The 22,188-nt window shown below is 41.7% G+C and overlaps 1 protein-coding gene across 4 annotated transcripts; it reads left to right on the top strand.

Annotated features, from left to right (window-relative positions):
- The first annotated feature begins 14,387 nt into the window (after positions 1-14,387).
- COX20 (cytochrome c oxidase assembly factor COX20) lies at positions 14,388-21,680 on the top strand. Of its 4 annotated transcripts, none has more exons than XM_081039447.1 (5): positions 14,388-14,481; positions 15,354-15,540; positions 20,388-20,502; positions 20,605-20,668; positions 21,384-21,680. In XM_081039447.1, exons 2-5 carry the CDS (start codon positions 15,433-15,435, stop codon positions 21,520-21,522), a joined length of 426 nt encoding a protein of 141 aa, XP_080895573.1. In that variant the 5' UTR covers positions 14,388-14,481; positions 15,354-15,432; the 3' UTR covers positions 21,523-21,680. The 4 variants fall into 4 exon arrangements, with proteins under 4 accessions (XP_080895573.1, XP_080895571.1, XP_080895574.1 ...); XM_081039445.1 differs by lacking the exon at positions 14,388-14,481 and adding an exon at positions 14,955-15,058; XM_081039448.1 differs by lacking the exons at positions 14,388-14,481; positions 15,354-15,540 and adding an exon at positions 14,973-15,058.
- The last annotated feature ends 508 nt before the right edge of the window (positions 21,681-22,188 follow it).

The raw sequence follows: 22,188 nt of genomic DNA, 5'->3' as shown, positions 1-22,188 counted from the left end.
CAAAGAAATGTCATGAATGAAAAAGGTGATTAAAATAGACTTAGAAGAGCAACCAAAGGCAGTTTGTGAACCTTGTTTGGGTCCTGATTTGAACAAATCATCTGTAAAAAGACATTTTGGAGACATTCAGGGAAATGTGACTATAGACTGGGTTTGTTAATATTATTGGTAATTTTATTAGATATAATGATATCTATTAAGGGCATATATTTTTAAATGCTCTTATCTCTCAGAGATAGCTACTTAAGATTTATAGTAAAATAACACAATGCCTGTGATTTGTTTTAAAATAGTCTAGCAAAAAAAATGTGTAGGGTGATATAAATGAAATAACATGGGTCACAGTTGATTGGTGACGCTACATGAAGGATAATTGAGAGTTCATTATGTTATTCCCTCTATTTCGGGGCATGTTTGAAATCTCTTAAAATTTAAAAAAAAAATTACTTCTATCAAGAATTTAAATTTATGCCACTGTAAATTACCTCAAATCTCATTAATTTGGACTAGTGGAAATCAAGATCAGACTGAACTTTTTTTTTTTAGTTATAATTCAAATTTTAGAATAATTATTTTTCACTCTTAATTTTTTCATTTTCATTTTTAACAGACTGGCTGTATCTTTATTAGTCATGAGTTCTAAAGAGTCTGTAAATAAAATGTCAATTATCATATCCTGATGTTTAATGTAACCCTTTTCATTGTCATGTTTCAGCAAGGGTTCCAAAGACCAGATAATAAACAAGAGGTGCCAAGTTACCCACTTTGTCAACTGAGATTCTGCGGTAGCTAAACTCTACCATCTACACCAGACTCGTAAAGGGAGAAATCCAAGCCAGTTCCACCAGCATTAGATGCCCACTGTCTTCTAACTTTATGAAGAAGTCAAGAGACTTTCCTGGGAGCTGTGCTGTGTATCCCCTTCGCACTCCACCATGGGGGGAGGGATGAGGGTCCTTTCTCCTCACTCAAGCCTGTGAGAAGGGCTCCAAAAGGCCCTCGAGAGAAGTTAGAGTGGGGGGGGACATGAAGGTGGGCATCTAAGGGGAGAGGCCATGGCAGAACTGTCCCTGTCCGTGGGCAGAGTGAAGAGAATCACTTGGGACTGAGCTGTGCTTCCACTGAGGCAGGGCAAAGGGGAAGGTTTCCAGGAAGCATGTGTGGACGCCCTGATGGGCACTGCCTAGTGTCAACCCAGGACTTCACTAAGAGCTCCACCTACAGGTGGGGTCAGAAGGGCCCCACTTGTTCCCACCATCACCAGATTGCACTCCTGCCCGCCATGGGACACACTGCTCTTTCCCCCATTTCACTGTCTCCCCAACTCCACCCCGAGGGGTCAGAAACTGTTGTTGGTTTCCCAGCCTGAAGAGAGCCCAACCTTGGGAAAGGGGGAATTCAGAATTTAAAGAAATTTGGAATTTCAATGTAACTATTAACGAGACTTTAAAATTTCCTGAAATGGGGTTATTAGGATGACAGATATAGAAACCAAAAAAGCTATGGGACATATCCATAATTTTATCCATAAGAGAGAAGGGGTCCACAAAGTAAGTTTAATTAAATGTTTTATACTTCCCTACTAAGTCCAGCTTTTTTCAACAAACCACTTAAAATACTTCTAAAATCTTGGCAATAACTTAGAGAGCCAGGAGGGAAATGGCACTGGATGAGCCTGGAGAATTGGGGGACCCCGTGATGAGGGGCACCTAGGGCAGGTTCTTGTTATGAGTTTTGGTCTCTATTTTAAAAATATAAAGAGCCACTGAAAGGTTTTAGGGGGTGGATTACAAGATAGGATTTTGTATGTTGTGGCTGCAATGGAGCGAATGGTTCAGGGGTGGGTGGGTAGGAGGAGTCTGGGGTGGAAGCAGGAAAACCAGTTAGGAAACTATTGTAACCAGCTGAATGATGATGGTGATTCTGATGAGATAAGGAAGATGGAAAGAAGTGAGTAGATAGTAGATTGATTTAGATAATCAAATCTATAGGACTTGCTAATAATTAGCTATGGGTGTGGGAGGGAGGGCGGAGGGGTGATGGTGAGGGGGGGGGATGGGGGGGTGGAAGGGGGGAGATGAGATGATTCCTGGGTTTCTGGACTGAGTACCTGGTAAGTGTCATGCTTGCTAATAAAGAACACAATGGGCGGGGAGGATTGGTGGGAAAGATAATAAGCTTAGTTCTAAATCTGTCAAGTTGAAGTGTCTGTGAGAGATCTAAGGAGAGCTGTCAGGTTACTAGCAGAGCCTAGAGTTCAGAAAAAAGGATGGAGCCACAGGCCCACGCTGGCAGCTATGGAAGTGGATGGTGAGGGCAGCCTTGGGAGGGCTGGGCCTTCAGGGCAGTGTAGGAACTGGTATCAGGGTAAAGGGAAAAGCCCCAAGGAAATGAGATAATAGAGAAGAAAAATCCAGCAAAGAAAATGTCAAACGAGGCTGAAGAGCAACCAAGAAGGGTAAGAAAGGGCAATGGCGTCAATGCTTAGGGAGGAATAAACCACAATGTTAGATGTTGTTGAATGATCTCTCGAAATAAAGAATGGAGAAGGGCCTTTGAGAGTTCTCATATTTTTGGAATAGATACTGAGATATTTGTGGGTAAACGATATGAAAGCTGGTATTTCTTCATCATAATCCTGGGGTGGCGTAAGAGGGAGCTGTGGGGATACCTGAAAGGAGATTGGTCACAAGTTGTGGGAGCCAGGGGTCGAGGCCGTGGGCGTCCACAGCACTATTCTCTCCACGTATGTCTGTGTGGGAAATTTTCCATAACAACACGTTTTTATTCTTTTCCCTTAATAAACAATGCCTTTGGATGAATCATCATGAAGATCACGAGTCACTTCTGCAGAAGTAGTTTTTGTGAAGGCAAAAGCCAGACGGAATAGCAGTAACTGAAGGTTAGGTTATAAAGACAGTATGGTGTAGGCAACAGGCGAGGTGAAGAAATGTAGCTGTGGAGGGGAGAAGGAGACGGGCAGTAGACAGAGAAGGACGTGCATGGAAAGAGGATGTTTTTCTTTCACAGACTGGAGAGATTGCAGCGTGGTTATATCCTGATAGGGCTGAGCCAGCAAACAAGGAAGGAAGAGATGGAAAGAAGACTCGAGGTGAAGAAATTGACCTTAGATTTAAGGGAACGGCTCTTTCTCTGGTGCAGAAGAAAATAAGTGGGAGAGGGTGCCGGACACCAGAGATGAATGACAGGAAGCGCATGCTTCTATTTTCTTCTCAATTACAGGGTGAGAGCATCTACTGAGGGAGAGTGCAGGTGAGGGGCTGAGGTTGAAAAACAGCGGAGAATGTTTGAAAAGGAGAGAATTCACCAGGAAAGCATGCTTGGGCTGTGTTGCGAGTCCAGGTGACATTAGGGAACATGACAACTCTTTGCCCTGTTTTGTGGGGATTTTCCAGCACCACTCAGCTGCCTCGTTCTGAGCTCACAATAGAAGGATCACCTCGTTCAGGTTCACCTAGTTGTTGGAGGTTGGCCAAGGGTGCAAATAGAAGCACAAACACAAGAGTTTAGAACTGCGATCGTTATCTCTTGTGGCAGGCCAAATCGCCCCCAAACCTAGCAGTTTAAAACAACAAGCATTTATTATCTCCCACAGTTTCTGAGCAGCAGGAATCTGAAGCAGCGAAGCTAAGTGGGATCGGCTGTGGTGGTGCTCAGGAGGCTGCCTTCTTAGGCTGATGGCTGGAGAACCCACCTCCACGCTCACTCATGTGGTTGCTGACAGGCCTCAGTTTACTGCTGACTTGGCGGGGGCTACGTTTTCTCACCTTTTGGGCCTCCCCAGAGGGCTGCATATAACATGGTAGCTTGCTTCCCCCAGAGTGAGGGGAGGGAGAGAGAGAGAGAGGGGGAGAGAGAGAGAGAGAGAGAGAGAGAGAGAGAGAGAGAGAGAGAGAGAGAGAGAGAGACTTCCTAAGACAGTATTACTCCTTTTGCCCATCTCCCCTCAATAAAGGTCAGCTTCCTGAGAGAAGCTTACTTTTCTGTTTTGCTCATTGCTATATCCTCTGGGCCTAGAGGAGTTCCAGGCACAAAGCTTATGATCAAAAAAGATCTGTAAATAAATGAGTGAGGGAGTGAATGAGTGAAACCCACCGGAGAAAGTACCAACTTAGTGACAAACTCTTTGGGGTGAAAAGGGATGTAGTTTCCAGGGGCTGTTTTATTAGTTCGCACAGATATTTAATGGCTCCCTGATTGTAGGCTGCTACTTTTTCACCCTCTTTCTCCATTTGTCTTCCTTTTTTATAAATTTAATTAGTTTGTGTTACTGCCAGTGAAACGATTCTCAGAGTTATGTCTTAACATAATGTGCCTTTGGAAAATCACACTCAAATCCTAACACAAATATCCCATTCTAAACGCAAAAGGTAAGTTCCACAGAGTATTGCTGCAAAGAAAATGTCCACTTAAAATTCTCCTTTTCAATTTAACATGAGAAATGAGTCTTGACCCCCACCCCCCCAAAAAAAAGAATTGATCCCTGGATGGATGGATGAAAGCATATGGAATGATTCCAACTTTTTGGAAACCACACATCATAAGGGAAAACTCCCTTTTGAAATGGTAACATTCAAAATGGTAAACCTGGTGGAAAAAAATACTAATACCTTATATTTTATCAGCACTGGGGTTTATACACTTACGCCACCATCCAGCATTGTTTGGGATGGCAGGTGATGAGGGACACCGAAGGGCTGGAGGGCTGTGGTTAAAATGAGTATCTTGGGCTCACAGTCCCAGCTCTGTGTTTTCGAGCTGTGTGACCCTGAGCCAGTTATTTGACCTCTCTGAACCTCAATTTCCTCCTCTGAATAATGCGGTATTAATGTCTCCCTCGCAGGATTATGAGGATTAGGTGAAAAACCCTTAGAATACCTGAGATTATAAGTGAGCTAATATTGATTAGTCTCTATTTTTACAGATTAGAGACTGAGGGTCAGAAAAGTTCTGAGATTTGCTTAAGGTCACACACCCAGGAGGCATCAGAGTTCTGACTCATTCCCAGAAATTGAGTGCTCTATCCACTGTACAATTATCTCCCATTTAACCATGAGAGTATACGGCTGTGTTTCGAAAAGGTCAAAAATAAGAATGCTAAAATTATAGCCCACAATCAGAAACTGACAATAAGAACAGCTGCTTTACCTTCTCACAGTGTTCCCACTCTAGAGAGAGCAAATCTCTAAAGCTCTAGAGATTTAAGTAGGTATTAACCGGCAACCACATTTCATACTTTGAAATGACAACTAAGTAGTTCTCTTAGGGATTGGGATTTGTTTCTTTACTTTTTTTTAACATCGCCCCTTCTTACTGTCCTTTGTAACCAGACACAACTCTGTAGTATCTTACAAAACTACTTGATTCTGCACCACCATAGTTATGTTCTATAAAGTTGCTCCCAAAGGCTGAGTTAGTGAATTCCCAGAGGAAATACAGAGTTAGGTTCCAGGGAGCCTCCAGTCACAACATTTTTGTCAACCAATCAATACATAACCTGGTCTATGTGTGTTTCTGTTTCAAGCCACCTAGTTTAATACGCATTGTTGATTCATGGACACTGAATTCAAGGCCAGCAGCGCTGTATCTCACGCCTGAACGAAGCTTATCTAACACTTGCTTCCTCCGTAAAGCACAGCACAGCCTTTTGTGCTCAGAAACCCTTGACAGCACCGTAGCTTTCCACTTGCAGGACATTTTATATAGCGAAATCCCCAAAGAAAATACAAAAATGCAAAAAAAAAAACCACTCCAAAACAAACAAACAAACAAAAAACACCAAGACATTAAAGAACCATGAAAGGGACATTTAACTTACAGTATTACAGCTAATACAAGAAGACAAGTGTCACCTTATTCGGTCTTATTCAGTCTCAGTTGGAAACGAATGCACCGAGCAACTCAAAAATGTCACCACTCTGTGTATGACAGTAAATGACTGTAAAACTGCCACAGGTATTGATATGGGCGTTACAAATAAACTTTAGCAAGGAGATGAATTTGCAAATATGGAATCTGCAAATAACTAGGAAAAGACAGTACATACGTGGAACAGAAAGAGGCAGACAAGTACTCCAGTCGATCTTAGCTCTTCTGCCTGTGAAGGAAAGAAGACTGGATTAAATGAGGTCTAAATTTCCTCCCAGCACTAACATTCAATGACACACCTAATGAATGACTCTCAGGTGGGCATGGGACATAGAACTTTATGTAGCCTGTAAGACTGTGCAGCTTATAGAACCAACTTTGTGACTCCAGGCAAATTCGTCATCTCTCTCAATCTCACATTTTTCTTTATAACATGAAAACATCTATCTCATGGAGTGGCTGGGGAAAAAATGAAATGGAGTAACAAATAAAATCATAATACGTGCAAAGTACCTGGAACATAGTGAGCACTAAAATGTTAACTCTTCTTTCCTATGTACCTATTGGTTTCTACATTGATAATAAAGTATGTCAGGATTGTTCCTGAGTTATTGCCATTTAGTAGATTAAATGTGGCCATCCCAGGCACAGCAGGTAGTCAAGATTTCCCTGGCCTGCTCATTTACTGATTCACTCATCCATTCATTCTACAAATAATTACAGACTACCTACTATGTGCCAGAAACTGAGAATGAAATTGTTAAGTATTTGCTAAGAGCTTATGGTCAAGCACACGTGGGGACAGGCAATAAACCAATATCTAATGCAATGTATCCTGACAATCATGGTTAAGCAGAGAAATAAAGTGGGCTAAAGGGATAGAGAGTCATGGAAGGAAGAGTGTTTTCTTAGTTAGGGTGGTCAGAGAAGGCCTCTTTAAGGACATGCATTTGAGCAGAAATCTGAATGGTGAAAAGGACAGAACCAGGAGACGTCAGGCTGGGGAAAGGCATTCTGGGCCCTGAAATAAGAATGAGCGTGTGTGTTGGATAAACAACATGGAGGCCAGTGGAGCCTGAGTGTAGGATGAAGAGGGGAAAGCAGCAGATGAGATCAGAGTGGTAAGAGAGGCCTGCTGATGGAGGCCAAGCAGGCCACACTAAGAACTTTGACTCCATTCTAAATAGTATGATGAGCCAGCCAGTGGTGTTGGGAGTAGGGGAATGACTTTTCGGATTTGTGTTGAAGGAATAACTAACTCTGGTTGTTGTGTGGGGGAAAAAGACCACATATAAGGGTCTAGAGTGGAGGCTGAAAGACCAACAAGGAGGCTGCCCAGAAAGCAGGCAGGAGGCGCGGTGGCCTATCCAGCGTGGTCAGCTCATGTATAACAGATCTGGTGCTGGGTTTACCACGCTCATTAAATTCATGATGCATGAATTATTTATTCATAGCTGATATGGTAATTCGGGACTCTGTACCCAAGTTTCACTGTAACTGGCCCTAAACAAACTTGAGGGAGGAAAAAGATAAAAAGCAAAGTTTCTCAAAACCACCCCTTTTCCCTCTCAGATCTCTTTTCCCAATTTAAAGGAGCTCTTCTGAGGGTAAAGGGTACCCTCACTCTGCAAGGCCTTTAAAAACTATAGAATACATTTGAAATGTACTTCATGAATTCTTTAAATTTGGGTAAATGTCTGTTGGATGAATTTAAATTGCTTTTATATGCGATTCTAAAAATATTTTAAATCTTTAAAAAGCAAAAAATGTGACGACCTCTTGATCACGCAGTTTAAGTACCGTAATAGACTATAAGGTAATAATATCCCTCCCTTCCCACAAGAGGAAACACTTGCCTATATTTGGTATTATCACTTCTTTTACTACAAATACATGTACCCGAACATATATAGTATTATTTTGCATGATTTTCAGTTTTACGTGAATGGTATCATACTTTATATATTTTTGTGCTACTTGTATTTTCTTTAACGTTATGTTTGTAAGAATCATCTATGTTGATATCTTCCCCTCGTTCATTTTCATGAATATATATTATTTTTACTGATGACGTTACCACAATTAATTTATCCATTCTCCTGTTCAAGAACATTCGGGTTGTTTCCAGTATTTTTGTTATTAGAGACAAGTTACTATGAAAATTCGCATACATGCCCCTTTTATACACGAGCAAAGTTGAATGTAGAGTCTTGCTATTTGAAATATGGCCCCAAGACCAGCAGTATCAGCATTACTTGAGTGCTTGCAAGAAATGCAGACTCTTGGGCCCCCACCCGAACTACTGAATTACAATCTGCATTTTAACAATACTTCCAGGAAATCTGTATGCACAAAACAAGTTTAAGGAGTATTGGTCTATAGGAAGCAGTACTTCTCAAACTATCTATGATGAATCAGTTCCATTTTGGTTTCTAAATTTTCAATCTGTTACAGACTGATAGTTTGTAAAATCATATGCTTGGATATTTCGGCAACATTAAGTTGCTATAAAGATTTCTCAACACTTATCTCAATTTCTGTACTTACCTTCAGGCGGACCAGTAACATTTTGTGGGCTGGCAGGGGTCAGCAAACTAACACGGGATATGTACTTAGGAGTGGAATCACCGAATCATCTGGAGCTCTCATCCTCAGCTGTACAGGATAATGCCAAATTGTTTCTCAAAGTAATTGCATCGATATATGTTCCCACCTGCAGCTTATGAGAACGATGGGTGTGAAATAGCATCTCACTGACACTTTAATTTACATTTCCCTGTTGCCTTTGTTTTGGAAGACTATTCTGGCAGTTTCCAATCATGTTTTTCTAATGCATAATCTTCTCATAGATTTAGCTTTACTCCGATTTATAATTATTTCTGATTTATAATTATATTATTGGGGGTAGTATAATTGTTATAATTTATAATTATACTACCCCCCCAACAATAAGATTCAACCATTGGAATATGGATATTTGCTAAAAACATGTCCCTTTGGTGCTTAAAACAACTATCTCATTGGTTTTTCAAATATGCTCAATTCACCTGTATTTTCAAATATGTACAATGTTTAGTCTTTAAGGGTGTGTAGTAGATAAGAGTTATGCTTTAAATAAAGTATAAGCTTTTTTAAAAAATGAGATTTTAGTCTTATTTTTTCAATAAGATTGAAAAATAATAATACAAAACACTAAGCACTTTTCGTAACAGGTTTGCCTTCAGAACACAGGTGTGAAAACCACCACTAAATCTAAGCCAAAATAGGAAAGGAAAAGATTCCTATCACATTGTTGTCACTGGACATGTAGATTCTACCACCACTGGTCATCTTATTTATCTACAAATGTGGTGGGATCGACAAAAGAACCATTGAATAATTTGAGAAGGAGTCTGCTGAGATGGGAAAGGGCTCCTTCAAGTAATGCCTGGGCCTTGGATAAATGGAAAGCAGCATGTGAGCGTGGGATCACCATTGATATCCCCCTGTGGAAACTGGAGACTATCACGTATTATGTGACCATCGTCGATGCCCCAGGACACAGAGACTTTATCAAAAACATGATTACAGACACATCTCAGGCTGTTCTGATTGATACGGCTGGTGTTGGTGAACCTGAAGCAGGTGTCTCCAAGAGTAGGCAGATCTGTGAGCATGCCATTCGGGTTATACACTGGGTGTGAAACAACTAATTGTTGGTGTTAACGAACTGGGTTCCACTTGGCTGCTGTATATCCAGAAGAAATATGAGGAAATCGTAAGGAAGTCAGCACCTACATTGAGAAAATTGGCTATAATTCTGGCACAGTAGCATTTGTGCCAATTTCTGGTGGGAATGGTGACAACATGCTGGAGCCAAGTGCTAACATGCCTTGGTTCAAGGGATGGAAAGTCACCTGAAAAGATGGCAATACCAGTGGAACCACATTGCTTGAAGCTCTGGATTGCATCCTGCCACCAACTCATCCAACTGACAAGCCCTTGCGTCTGCCCCTCCAGAATGCCTACAAAATTGGTGGCATTGGTCCTGTCCCTGTGGGCCCAGTAGAGACTGGTGTTCTCAAACCTGGCATGGGGGTCACCTTTGCTCCAGTCAATGTTACAACCTGAAGTAAAGTCTGTTGAAATGCACCATGAAGTTTGAGTGAAGCTGTTCCAGGTGACATTGTGGGCTTCAATGTCAAAAACATGTCTGTCAAAGACATTCGTAGTGGCAATGTGGCTGGTGACAGCAAAAATAACCCATCAATGGAAGCAGCTGGCTTCATGGCTCAGGTGATTCTCCTGAACCATCCAGACCAAATCAGTGCTGGAAACACACCATACCTGTGCTGGACTGTCATTGAGACTCCCTGGTTCTTGCCCTCAAGACAATTGGGAGATGACACATTAATGGTGAGGTAACTAACAATTCAAACTAGTAAATAATCTCCAAGTCACTTTGCAGACAATAAGCACTCTGGGAGTTGAGATGATTTATTGAACATTACCTAACACGAGGCATTCTGCTGAACACTTTATCATTTGATGTCACAATAATTACAGGAAAGGAGTTATCATTATTCTCAATTTACAGCGAAAGCACTGAGAGATTATAGAAGTTCAAAGTCAAAGAGCTGGTAACTCTTGGCTACCAGAGTGTGCACTCTTTACCATTGTTCAGGAAGAGAGGGGATCACCTCAAGTTAAGGTGGTCTGGGAGGCTTCATGGCTGAGAGGTGACAGAGCTGGGCCTTGAGACTGGAGCAGGATTGAGAGGTGCAACAGCAGTTGAGAGGCTGCCCTTGAGAAGATGGCCAAGCAGATAACATCTGTCAATCACCCACTGCAGAAGCAGCTTTCAGAAAACTTGTGACCGATGAAAACATTTCAGATAACTCAAGGATAGACAGTGCAGCAAAGTCCACTGAAATAGGAAATAGCAAAGTCACCAAAGAAGACCTTGTCTGCTCTGATTATATACTGTGTATGGATGAAAGCAGTCGGAAAGATTTGAGTTGAAAAAGTAATTTGCAAGTTCAAACTGCAAAACTAAAACTGAACGACTTGGGAGCTATGATCCACAAAAACAGTGTATTATTGAAAAACCCTACTATGGGAATGATTCCAACTTTGAGACTGGGTATCCGATGATATTGTCTGAATCCATTCATGGCTGAGGACCTACAGTGATTAGGTAGGACAACCCTACAGTGCAGCTCTACATTTCGCAGTCCCCATGTTAAAGTGCAACAATGTTCCATAGCTCAAGGCCACACTGTTTCTTCAGTTGACTTACTGTTTCTTATCTTAAAAAACAATTATAGATGGAAATCACTTGGCAGGCCACAGTGTACAGCAAAACAGAACAAAACTAAAAATTAATACCAAAAGCATATCCAAACATATTCACTCGGAGAAATGAAAGCTGAAATTATAGAAAACTTAGAAAATAATGATAATAGGAACATAACCTGTCAACATCTATGATGTAACATATGATAAAATGATTCTCAGAGGAAATTTTATCGCCTTAAATACATTCATTAGAAACCAAGAAAGATGGAGAATAACTGAAGTAAATACTTGATTCAAAAGCTATAAAAAAGACAATAAAACAGAAAAATGTAAACTGTAATAGAAAAAAATAGACTTGGTCAATAATACCAAAAGTTGGTCTTTTAAGACATAGAAAGAGATAAATAATCAAAGTTATTACCGAGAAAATTAGCATATAAAGATTATTTTCAAAATTATGAGTTTTTATTATGGGAGTCAAGAAGGCCTACTTAAGCAAGACACAAGATCAAAAACCATAAAAGAAAACATTAACAGATTGGACTCCATAAAAAAAGGTTACAATGTTTGACAAACGAAAGACTTTGACAATTAACAAACAGAAATTTCATTTGAAATAGAGTTGGTTCAACTAATTGTTACCAAATGTGTTTTACTAATATTTTTTAAATACCCAACCTGTGTAATAAACTGCGTCTGTTTAAAAAAAAAAAATGCAGTCCGGAGACTAGAAAACAGAACTCTAATGAAGGTGTCATTCAACGCACACTACTGACCCCAACTGGAAGAGACGTACCTTGCATCCTCATGACAAGGACATGACTACTTCATGAGGAGGACGAAGATTCCTCCGTGCCCAGTAGTAGTTTAGCTAATGGGAGACCACATAACTCAGCCAATGAAAAGTCACTATACTTTGAGCTTTCAGTTTCCTCCAATGGAATCCTCCTTTACAGCAATCCCTCCCAAGTGGACAATCTGCAAGTTAAAATTTTCCAAGAGACTTCCTCTTCCTTGTTTCTCTGGACTAGTGTGTGGTTGGTCCCATTAAATTGCATGTCCCAAATTGTAATTCTTTGTTGTTCCCGAGAAAGAAAAAAAAACTTTTGCTGGAGAAATATCTATTTGTTTAAAGTCAACAACTCCATAAACAAAATTAACAAATAAGTAAACTAAAAGAAAGTATCTGTTACAAATATAAGGGTTATAAGCCATAATTGCAAAGAGCTGCTATAAACAAATAAAATCGCACACACAACCATATTTCTTAATGCACAAAAGCTATACGAAGTTCATTCTAAAAAAGAATGACCAATAAACATTTGAAAGAATGCTCAACCATATTAGTAATCAGGAAAGTTTAAAGCAGTAAGACACCAGTTTTCATTCATCAGATAAGTGAAAATTTTAAAACAATAATATGCAGTTTAAAAGGTTGTGAAGCACCGGGCACTCTATCTACTGTTCATGGGGAATGTCAATCGGCAGTCTTTTTGCAGGACGACTTAGCAGTACGTATTAAATGTTTTAATATGCCTACTCCTTGGAATGAGTTAGACCGCTTCCAGAAATCTACCATATAGAAATACTTGAATATGTGCACAAAGATATACACATAAAGACGCTCACTGAAGTGTTTTTTTTTTTGATTAGTGAAAAAATGGAAACTTTATGTTAGTCAGAAGGAAAATGATTAAAGGATTGCTGAGCAGCCTTTAAAATGAATGAGTAAATCTATAGCTACATCAATTTCCTAGATACAGTGTTAAATGGTGAAAAGTAAATTACTGAATGCAAATTACATAGTATATATGTGGGCATTATATATGAATGCATGTATCACGTGTATGGGGGCAGGTATGGCATAGTTTCACTTTGTACCTTACATTCCGTTGTTGTTTTAATTAAGGAAAAGAAGAAAACAGTTTAGAAAAAGATACATCAAACTGTTACTGGTGTTTAGGGAGGGGAAAAAGGGTGAGAAGTGAGAGATTTTTTACTTCTCACTCTAATAAACTGAAAAATTTTAAAAATCAAGCATGCAAGTATTATGCATTTTTGTGAAATTAAAAGTTCATATAAAAAAATATGAAAACTTTCAAAGACAAATGAACCTCAGTTAAGTTTACCCCAGCAATATTCAAAATCACAATAAAAAATAAAATAGAAAAAAAAAATAATAAAATAAAATAGGATGGCTTTACAGTGTTTTACCTGGTACTTTTCCAGTTCTCTTTCTTTTACAACATAATTAGGAATTACTTCAAAAGAATTCCTCACTCCTTTATGGAATATTACTACCTTAACTATTACCTTCCAGACAAGTTCAAACCATAGTTAGCTCAAGAATTTCAGGGGAGAACCCCAAACTGGCAGGATTATCACCGGTGATTTTTTTTTTTCTATTTCCCAATAAATTTTACAGCAGTACGTAATTTGTCTGTAGCGGTCCAATTTCCCCCAAAGTTACTCATTTAAAAAAAATAACTCACGCATAAATGTCATAAGTTGTATATTTTATTGGGATTGCAGAAAGGTCTTAAGTGCTCATGAAAGTAAGGTCACCACACGGAATAAGAAAACGCTCAGTTAAGGATACGTAACATTAAGTCCTCATCGCTAGTCTTAGCCCGCGCTTACTGTGTGTCAGGCAGCAGCGCAATTAGGAGCAGCATGACTCTGCACAAGGACACACTCTGACGCTTGCACATTTTCCCAGGGGTATGCTTTGAAATATACGAAGACTAAACGTTCAGCACATCGGGAGGGATAAGGTGGTCCTAGGGACATTTACCTTCCGGTGGCTAGAAAGGAAAAAAAAAAAAAAAAAACACTGCAAAGGGAACCGCGTCGTATTTATTTGGTGCTGAGACGCGGGCTCGGCCCCATCTCCACTGGACCCGCACGCATTCCTGCTCCCTGATGTCACCAACACGCAGTTTCAGGTTTCCCGTCAATTCGCAGCGTCGGGTCACGGTGGACCCCACGTACCACGAACAGGCTGTTGTGAGCCTTGTGCTACTTCAACCCCGACGTCCTTCCCCTCCCTGTTAAGGGCGGTCACAAACGCCCTGACGCACACTCAGTAACGAGTGGGTCCCTCCATTTTGTCCCCAGTCTCTAGGCCAACCGAGCGGCGCGATTTTAAAGCCCCTAAGTGATGAAACTAAAAAAAAAAAAAGGGAGAGGGCGGGATGGGCGTGGGAGCACCATTTGGGGGAGGCTGGCGTCGGGGCTACATGGCTGCCGGTGCAGGGTGGAGCTGCCGGGGGCACGAGGAATCGTCCGTCCCGGGGTCGGAAGGACAAAGGACACGTAGGGGACGAGGGCCCAGCAAGCGCAGGCCGACTTCCGGGCTGGGGGGCCCGGGCTGCGGCCCGGCGGGGGCGGGGGCGCGCGCAGGACAAAGCGGCGGCGGCGCGCACGCTCGCAGCCCGGCCCCGCCTCCCCGGCCGCGCGCGCCCGGCGGCCCTGCTCGCGAGCACGAGCGCGCGGGCAATGGCTAAAAATGGCGGTTGCGGCGGAAGGCGGGGGTTGGGGTGGGAAGAGGCGCAGTGTGGCGGCGCCGCGCCGCCCGTGCCCCGCCGAGGTCGCGGGTGCGGGGCCGTTTTCCGAGCCCTCCTCCGCCCACGGCCCCGGCTCCCGGGGCCTGGGGCTCCCCTGCTGGGGAAGGTGTGGCGCGTTCAGTGAACAAAGGAGACAGCGCGGGCGGCGCGGCCACGGGGGAGCAACCGAGGTTCCCTAAAATGGCGGCCTGCGCGCGTGGGCGGGGCGCGCGCGGCCGGTGGGGCTTCCGCTCGCGGGGCCGTCGGCGGGGCCGGGGCGGGACCGGAGGCGCCAGCTCGTGCTCATGGCCGCAGCGCCGGAGCCCGGCGAGGCCGGGAAGGGGAAGGTAACGCGGGGCGCGGGGCGCGGGGCGCGGGGCGGCTTCCCTGCGATCGGTGGGCTGGGAATGTACCGGGTCTCCCCTCCCCGGTATTTGACCTTGTTGCCATGACAAGTGACCCAAACAAGGGCGCGGAGGGGACCAGTACGACTGATGAGTTACTGCGCGTCACTAAAACAGCGCATCCTGAATCCCGCGGCGAGAGGAAGAGCATGGCTGTGCGCCGTAACTTGCTGGCAGATTTTAAAGCTCCCTGAGGACAGGCGTCTTTTGAGGTTGTCTAATTCACGACCCTTCACAGGGAGGGATCCGTAAACGCCGAGAATTGGAAGCTTGGTTCTGTTCCGGTGGCTTGATGTCCAAAGCAGGACGGATGAAGGATGCTTTCCCTCCCCCCCGCGCAGGACGCGGTACGGGAACGCGCGGCCTCCGTAGCTGGGACGCCCGTCGGGCTCTGCCCGCGTCAGCCCACCCTCCACGGCTGTCAGGTGTGCGCTGACGTACGACCTGGGTAATTGCACCTCTGCCTAAAGTGCAGTCGTAGCGGCACGTGGCGTTCCCCTCGGCCTCTAGCGTAAAAGCCCTCCACCTCGCCTTCCTACGGATCGTACTTGCCTCCGGATGTGCTCAAGCTAAACGGGGCTCGCTCTCTCGTCTTGCCCCAAAGCGCCTCCTGACTCCTCCAAGCAGACTCGAGGTGCTTCTGTCCCCATCTCCCCGGCCAGCTTGTACAGAGCTCTACCCATCATTTATTATACCGCAAGTTAATTTGTCTCCCTCTTCCTCTCGGGCTCCTTAAGAGCAGGGATTTTGTGAGAACACTAGGATCTTGAATAGAAGTTTTATCCCTTTTGTATCTATCGTTAGCAAAACAAAATACTCATTAGCACCACAAAATACTGTAAAAGCCCTCTAAATAAATTGTTCATGAAACCCTAGTACCTATCAAAGTTCATCAACGAGATAATAAAACATTAGCAGCCCAGGGTAATGTCAGAAAAGGAAGCCTGCAGTTTTTAAAAAAACTTTCAGTGCTCATTCCACTACAATCCAGGGATTGATTTTTAGAATCAGCCAACCTAAGGTAAAAAGGGGCAAGTTACCAAGCTAGCATACCTGAGAACTAGCCCTTAAAAACTGCCTTTCCTCTGCTCACTTTGCTCTGAGAAACTTTAAAAAAAAAAAAAATACAATTTGGTATATGCCTACCAGGAAAGTGCTCTAGGTAAATTCCGAATTTATGAATTCACCCATCCAAAAAAAAATTTACAAAGTACCTACTGAGTGTTAAGTACTAAAGTAGGTGCTAAAGATAAATGGCCTTGATCAAAACAGGCAGAATCCCTGTCCTTTTGATTCATATTCTGTTGGGGTAATCAAACAAAAAGGAAATAAGAATTTCATTTACTGAACCAGCCAGGCAAAGATCAGGGAGAAAGGTAGTGTGTGCAAAGCAATAACCAGCTAAGCATGTTAGAGGAATGGCCAGTGTGCCTAGACTAGAGGACAAAGGAAAAGATGGGGTACAAGTGGGGGGAGGGGAGCGCAATTACATAGGGCCTTCATACCAGTTCATAGCACATATATCATCCTGAGCATATCCAAAGGCCATGGAGTGATTAAAAAGAACAGTAGTCATTTTGGTGGAATCAGGATCTTTTAAGACTGTGACAGAGGATGGTAACTTGGTAACAGCAGCGAAGGTGCGAAGTGGTTGGTTCAGCTGTATCCTTCCAGACTTGCTGACACCTTGGACATGGGTTTGTGAGAGAATGAAGGATGATTCCTAGGTTATTGGCATTAAAACTGCTTAACTAGTAATGCTTGAAAAGTAATTCCAATTTGGAAATATAAGTTTAAGGTGCTTATTAGACATAAAAATGTCATCAGGCAGATGAATGAGACTGAAGTTTGGGGGAGATCAGAGTTGGATTCCCAAATTTGGGAGTCATATAAATGGCATGTAATCGAAAGACTTGGGACACCTAGATTAGATGGGGGGGGGGGGGAATGAGAGGCATTTTAACATTTAGATGTCATCAAAGGGACAGCAACAAAGCTACCAGAAAGGGCCAGTGACAGAGAAAACCAGGAGACATTGTATTTGAAGACAAGAAATTGTTTCAAAAACATTATCTGTGCCATGTGCTGATGTAGTGCTATGGGTTTTGCAAAATGAAGGTCTTAGAACCTTGCCATTTCAGTGGGGTGTGGCCTCATTGCAATGAATTCAAATGAAGGTGGGGAGTTTGTAAGTGGAGCAGCAACACATAGGTTAACTTCAGTTTTGCAGTGAAAGGGAGCAGAAAAACGAATGGGCATTTAGGAGGCTTGGTGGGAAGGGGTGTGAGGGGTTTTGTTTTCAATGTTTCTAGGCTGGAGGTTATTATAGAGGAAAAACAACGCAAACGAAAGAAGGGTAACTGTAGAAACAGTCCTGGAGTAGTGGAGAGCAATCTACTGCAGGGCTAATTTTAAATGGGAATAGGGCCAGTTCATGCTTTGCAAGAGGACAATGTGTGCATTGAGGCAGATACATTTGGCAGTGGGAAATGTGGCTCTAATTTAATCTGATCCTTTTCCTATAAGTTAAACTGGCATTCTGGTTTAGAAATCTTTTGAGCTTCCCTTAGCTCCATCAAGGTGAGCTGGTAAAGCTGCTTTTATAAATCTAAGATTAAACACATTAGTCTACCAAAAAATTAGTGTAAAATTTCCTTAAAGAGCTTAAATTAGTTGTAATAAGCCTGAAGTCTACAGACTTGGGGAATAAAGAGAAATGTTAATTTCCACTTGAGACTACAGCTCACGTGCTGAAGACTGGTTCATCCTTCAGCATTCCATCCTTGCTCCTGAAGACATTTTGGTAACCCCGCCTCCACTTCACCAGAGGGTGAGAATGTAAAGGCAACACTGGTTTTCATTCTTTGTTCATCCTTACCCCAGTTTTGATACAAATTGTAGATATACAAGTATTTTAGTCCTGTTACTTCCTACATGTGGGACCTTTGGAAAATGCCTCCTCCTCTCTGAGCTTTTTCATCTCTACACAAACCCAAAGGGTTAATGATGCAGTGGACTTAAGACTGATGGGAGGGGGGTCAGGCAGACCTCGCTTCCTCTGCCAGCATTCAGTAGCCTTCCAGTAGACCCCGAGCCTGGGGGTTCAGCTACATCTCAGAGAGCTGAGAACTAAGTATCAGGGATGTGAAGGGCTTTAGACCAGCAGTTTCTTAACTCGGCACTGACATGAGCCCAGTGAAGTCGCAGGTGGAGCTGACACATGAATCCATGTAGAATGTTTAGCGGCAGCTTCCTGGGCCTGTCCACACACTGGTTCTAAGCACGTACCACTGTAAGGTAAGCAGTGTTTCCCTTACCTGGTGGTCATCATACAAAAGACCTTAAGTTTCTTTTTACAGATTCCAATGGCCCATCCCACAACTGAATCAAAATCTGAGCGTGGGATTTGCAAAATCTCTAAGTTACCCAGCTGGCTTAAACAACACTATTTGGTATTTTGCAAGTATATTTTATACATTTAGTAAAGGACTGGGGTTAACAGCATTTTGTCCAAGTGCCCCAAGAAATGTTTGCAGATTCTGTTGTTTTCTAGGGTGTGACACCATGACTCCATTATGGGAGGAAATCCTTTTCTTTGTCCAAATGTGAAAGGCACCACACCTTCCACCTTGTGGCAGAAGCAACTAGGACCTGATGAAGCTGGCCCCACTGAACACCAGCTGCCTCTGGCCCTGGCATCCCCCCAACACCCCCAGGGAAACAGGCTGGTCTGGAGGTGGGGGCATTAGTCCTGGACTAGAATTCAGAGTCCAGCATTCCCTGTCTGCAGAGAGGCTCACATACACACCCCCCCATGACCATGCCACCGGGCTTCTGAGCTGCTAGGGTAAGAAACAAGTTTTTTGCTAAATGAAAAACCTAGAGTGAAAAAAAAATCCCCCAACCTCTTTGTATATGAAGACATGTATTAAAGAACTTGCAGAGTTATAAAATCTGTAATATTAATGAGCAATTTTGTTCATGAAGTAAATGTGTTAGGTGTCGGGGGAAGGGTGCAGAGAGAGGCAAAAGAAGAAAATGGAATAGAATGATCCACAAGTACATGATTTTTGCTTTATTACGAAACAAGTCACATTTGTCTTTTCTGGCAGAAGTTTAAGCCAAAGAAGAAAACACAGGAGAAAATACAATCAAGAATGTCTTCATGTTTCAGCCTTTAATCTGACTTGTCACTGTCCTTACCCCATTTCTTCCAATCTGTTTTCTCCCTTACCTCATCCTATAGATCCCTCCCCCTTCAACTTGAAGTCCCGCCTCCACTATATTACCATTTAAAAAGTGTAACTGTGAAACCTTTAAATGGACAAATGGCTTCCTTTTAAAAGCTACATTACCGGAAACTTGCATGGAGTCAAGTTTTAGAAAACAGTATCCTAAGGTTTTCTAAATCTTTAATAGAAATACCTTAGCGAAATGTGACTTTTTTCTTAAACGTCTGTCTTGCCTTCCCCAAACCTCTAAAGTCCAGTTAAAATGACAGACATTCTAAACATATTAAGGTGGCAGTGTTTTTAAATCAGGAGAACAAGTCCATAAAGTCAATGAAAACTAGAAAAAATTTAAAAACCAGTTTAGCACTTGAAGGAAATTACCACCCAGCCCAACCCCCATTACAGATTAAGGGCAAGCTAAATACAATCAAGTGCAATTTCCTATCACAGGCAAGGAAACAGACCAGAAGAGGTATACTGCCCACGTTCTTTCTTTACATAAAATATTTATTCTTATAAACCACAACTGATGTTCACCTCGTAAACACCAATAAAATCTAAAGTCATTGTTAAAGGAATTTAAAGCAAACAGCACTATATTAATATTATAAGCAAACAAGATTAGATTAATTTTACTAATCACACGTGTGCTTCCCAAATCATTGGAAACAAAATTATACTGTTTTAAGTTTCAGTGTACTTAATTTCATACATGTTTAAAGAGCTCATAAAATGTGCTCAATTCCAAAACCAGTCGATTAGCAAATTATGGTTTAACACCATAATTGAATTAATTTGTGTATGTTATCCTACTGCTTGGGGCTTTCTGGTTTCCCAGAAACCTTCCCATTCCCAAGGTTTCCCATTTTAAGATTCTGACTGTTCTGATTGTATATGAAAAGCAATTCATTAGAAAGGCAATGTAAACGGATTCATGGTTGTCACATAGCACATATTCTAGTTTAACCTTTGCCAAAGCACCTTGACCTACCTACCATTATTTTCTTGTTCAGTCTAGTTTCTTTTTTATTTTATCCTAGCCCTTCAAGCTCCTAGGAATTTTAGATGTCGAAAACATTCCTTGTGCACGGGACTCAATATTATATGGTTCATTAGGATCTGCTGTGGCTGGCCTTGGACATTTTTTGTTAACTAGTAAGTATGTTTTTCTCTATGTATAAAAACACACCTGTGTGTAGTGAACAATTATTTTCTAGATGGAGTAATAATGACAGTAGTTGTGCTTCTTTTCAACAGGTAGAATTAGAAGGTCATGTGATGTTGCAGTAGGAGGATTCATCTTGGTGACTTTAGGCTGCTGGTATGTGCACAGCATTACGTATTAAAGAAGATCCATGACTATAACAAGGTTTATCTAATTCCAAAGCACATGCTCTTTTCAGAGCAATTTCCCACTGAGAAATTCCCACACTGAGTTTTGTTTCTTTTTTTGAAAAAGGATTTTTTTTTCCATTTTTTAATAGGATTTTTAATAGAAATTTCTTACAAAATTATATTGCTGGAGTGCCTTTATCTTTTCAACATGTACTCATATTTTCTGCCATTTGTCAAGTGCAGATACCTGCATGACATTAGACATGCTCTTCCTACTACTACACTTGTGAAGGCGGCTTCATTTTACCTTACCCTCATTGCTCACTTCATGCCTGCTACGGTGTCTCACATCTGAAAGTTACTTTCAGAATGTTCACAACTGATACAGCATGGATGAATCTCAAATATATCTTCTTGAGCGAAAAAAGCTAGGCCCAAAGTACATTCTTATATGAGGTTCTACAAGCAGAAACGAAGTAAGGTAACAGAAATCCTCATTTTACATGAAACATACCTTAATAATAAATGTGTTCATAGCTATCTCTGACACCACACCACCCAAACATAGCACTCCAAATTAGAATGGTTATATTTTTAGTTTTGCGGTACTCATCTGTATTTTGAAATTTTGTTACAAAATTCCAAATTAGTTTCTGTAGGAATTTTATGTTAATGACTTATTCATGTTCTTTTCTTACAAGGTTCCATTGTAGGTATAATCATGCAAAGCTAAGAATACAGGAAAGAATTGCCAGAGAAGGAATTAAAAATAAGATTTTATATGAAAGTACCCACCTTGATCCTGAAAGAAAACAAACCAACGGGAACGGCAGCAACTGAGCAGAGTCCCAAGCACAGAAACCCCAATACAACTCACTGAAGTCAATGAGAACAAAGGGAGGGCAACTATGTAAAACATTGGTACCTACCTGAGAAGGCTTTCAATCAAGTAAATAAAGGATGTGTAAGCTGCAGTCTTTTTATTTAAACTTGTCTGAATACTTACAAACTCATTCTGGCCCTGTAACTATTGCCAGTAGAGCATATAGTGGATTTGTCATACTTAAAATAAACCTAGTGCTCAGCATGCATAGAAGTTTCCTTGTAATATAAGTAGTGAGTATAAATGACAGCACTTCAAGAAATCACATCTCTCCCGGTTGGATTTTAAAACTTGCTTTAAAAACAAAAACACAACTGTATTACTGTACCTTGTTAAAAATGAGGGAATACTTCCTGGCTTCTTAAGCCAATGATAGTGTAAAACTTAAAACAAATAGATTGTATCACTTTGCAGTTACTTAAAAAACATATCCCGTTGCTTGACATTATTCTTCCATTTCTTACAGCAGATTGTTTACCCAAAAGTAAAGGTTGTTTTTAACTCCTCTATTTTTTCGGAAGTATGCAGGGTTTTAGTTTTTCCAAAACAATTTAAATACGCACATTGTATGCAAAAAGTTTCAAAACTTGTTTGCTTGGTGGGGGGGGGGACTGCAGGATTAC

The sequence above is a fragment of the Rhinolophus hipposideros genome (assembly GCF_964194185.1).
Source record: "Rhinolophus hipposideros genome assembly, chromosome: 26".
In the NCBI taxonomy this organism is placed as follows: domain Eukaryota; kingdom Metazoa; phylum Chordata; class Mammalia; order Chiroptera; family Rhinolophidae; genus Rhinolophus; species Rhinolophus hipposideros.
Note: the sequence above shows the minus strand (reverse complement) of the source record. Positions and strands in the feature narration are given on the sequence as shown.

Coding starts and splice junctions, on each gene's coding strand:
- COX20 (XM_081039447.1), top strand. CDS start 15,433: ATGCTTTCCCTCCCCCCCGCGCAGGACGCGGTACGGGAACGCGCGGCC. Junction 15,541..20,387: donor CCACCCTCCACGGCTGTCAG/GTGTGCGCTGAC, acceptor ATTTTATCCTAG/CCCTTCAAGCTCCTAGGAAT. Junction 20,503..20,604: donor TGGACATTTTTTGTTAACTA/GTAAGTATGTTT, acceptor TCTTTTCAACAG/GTAGAATTAGAAGGTCATGT.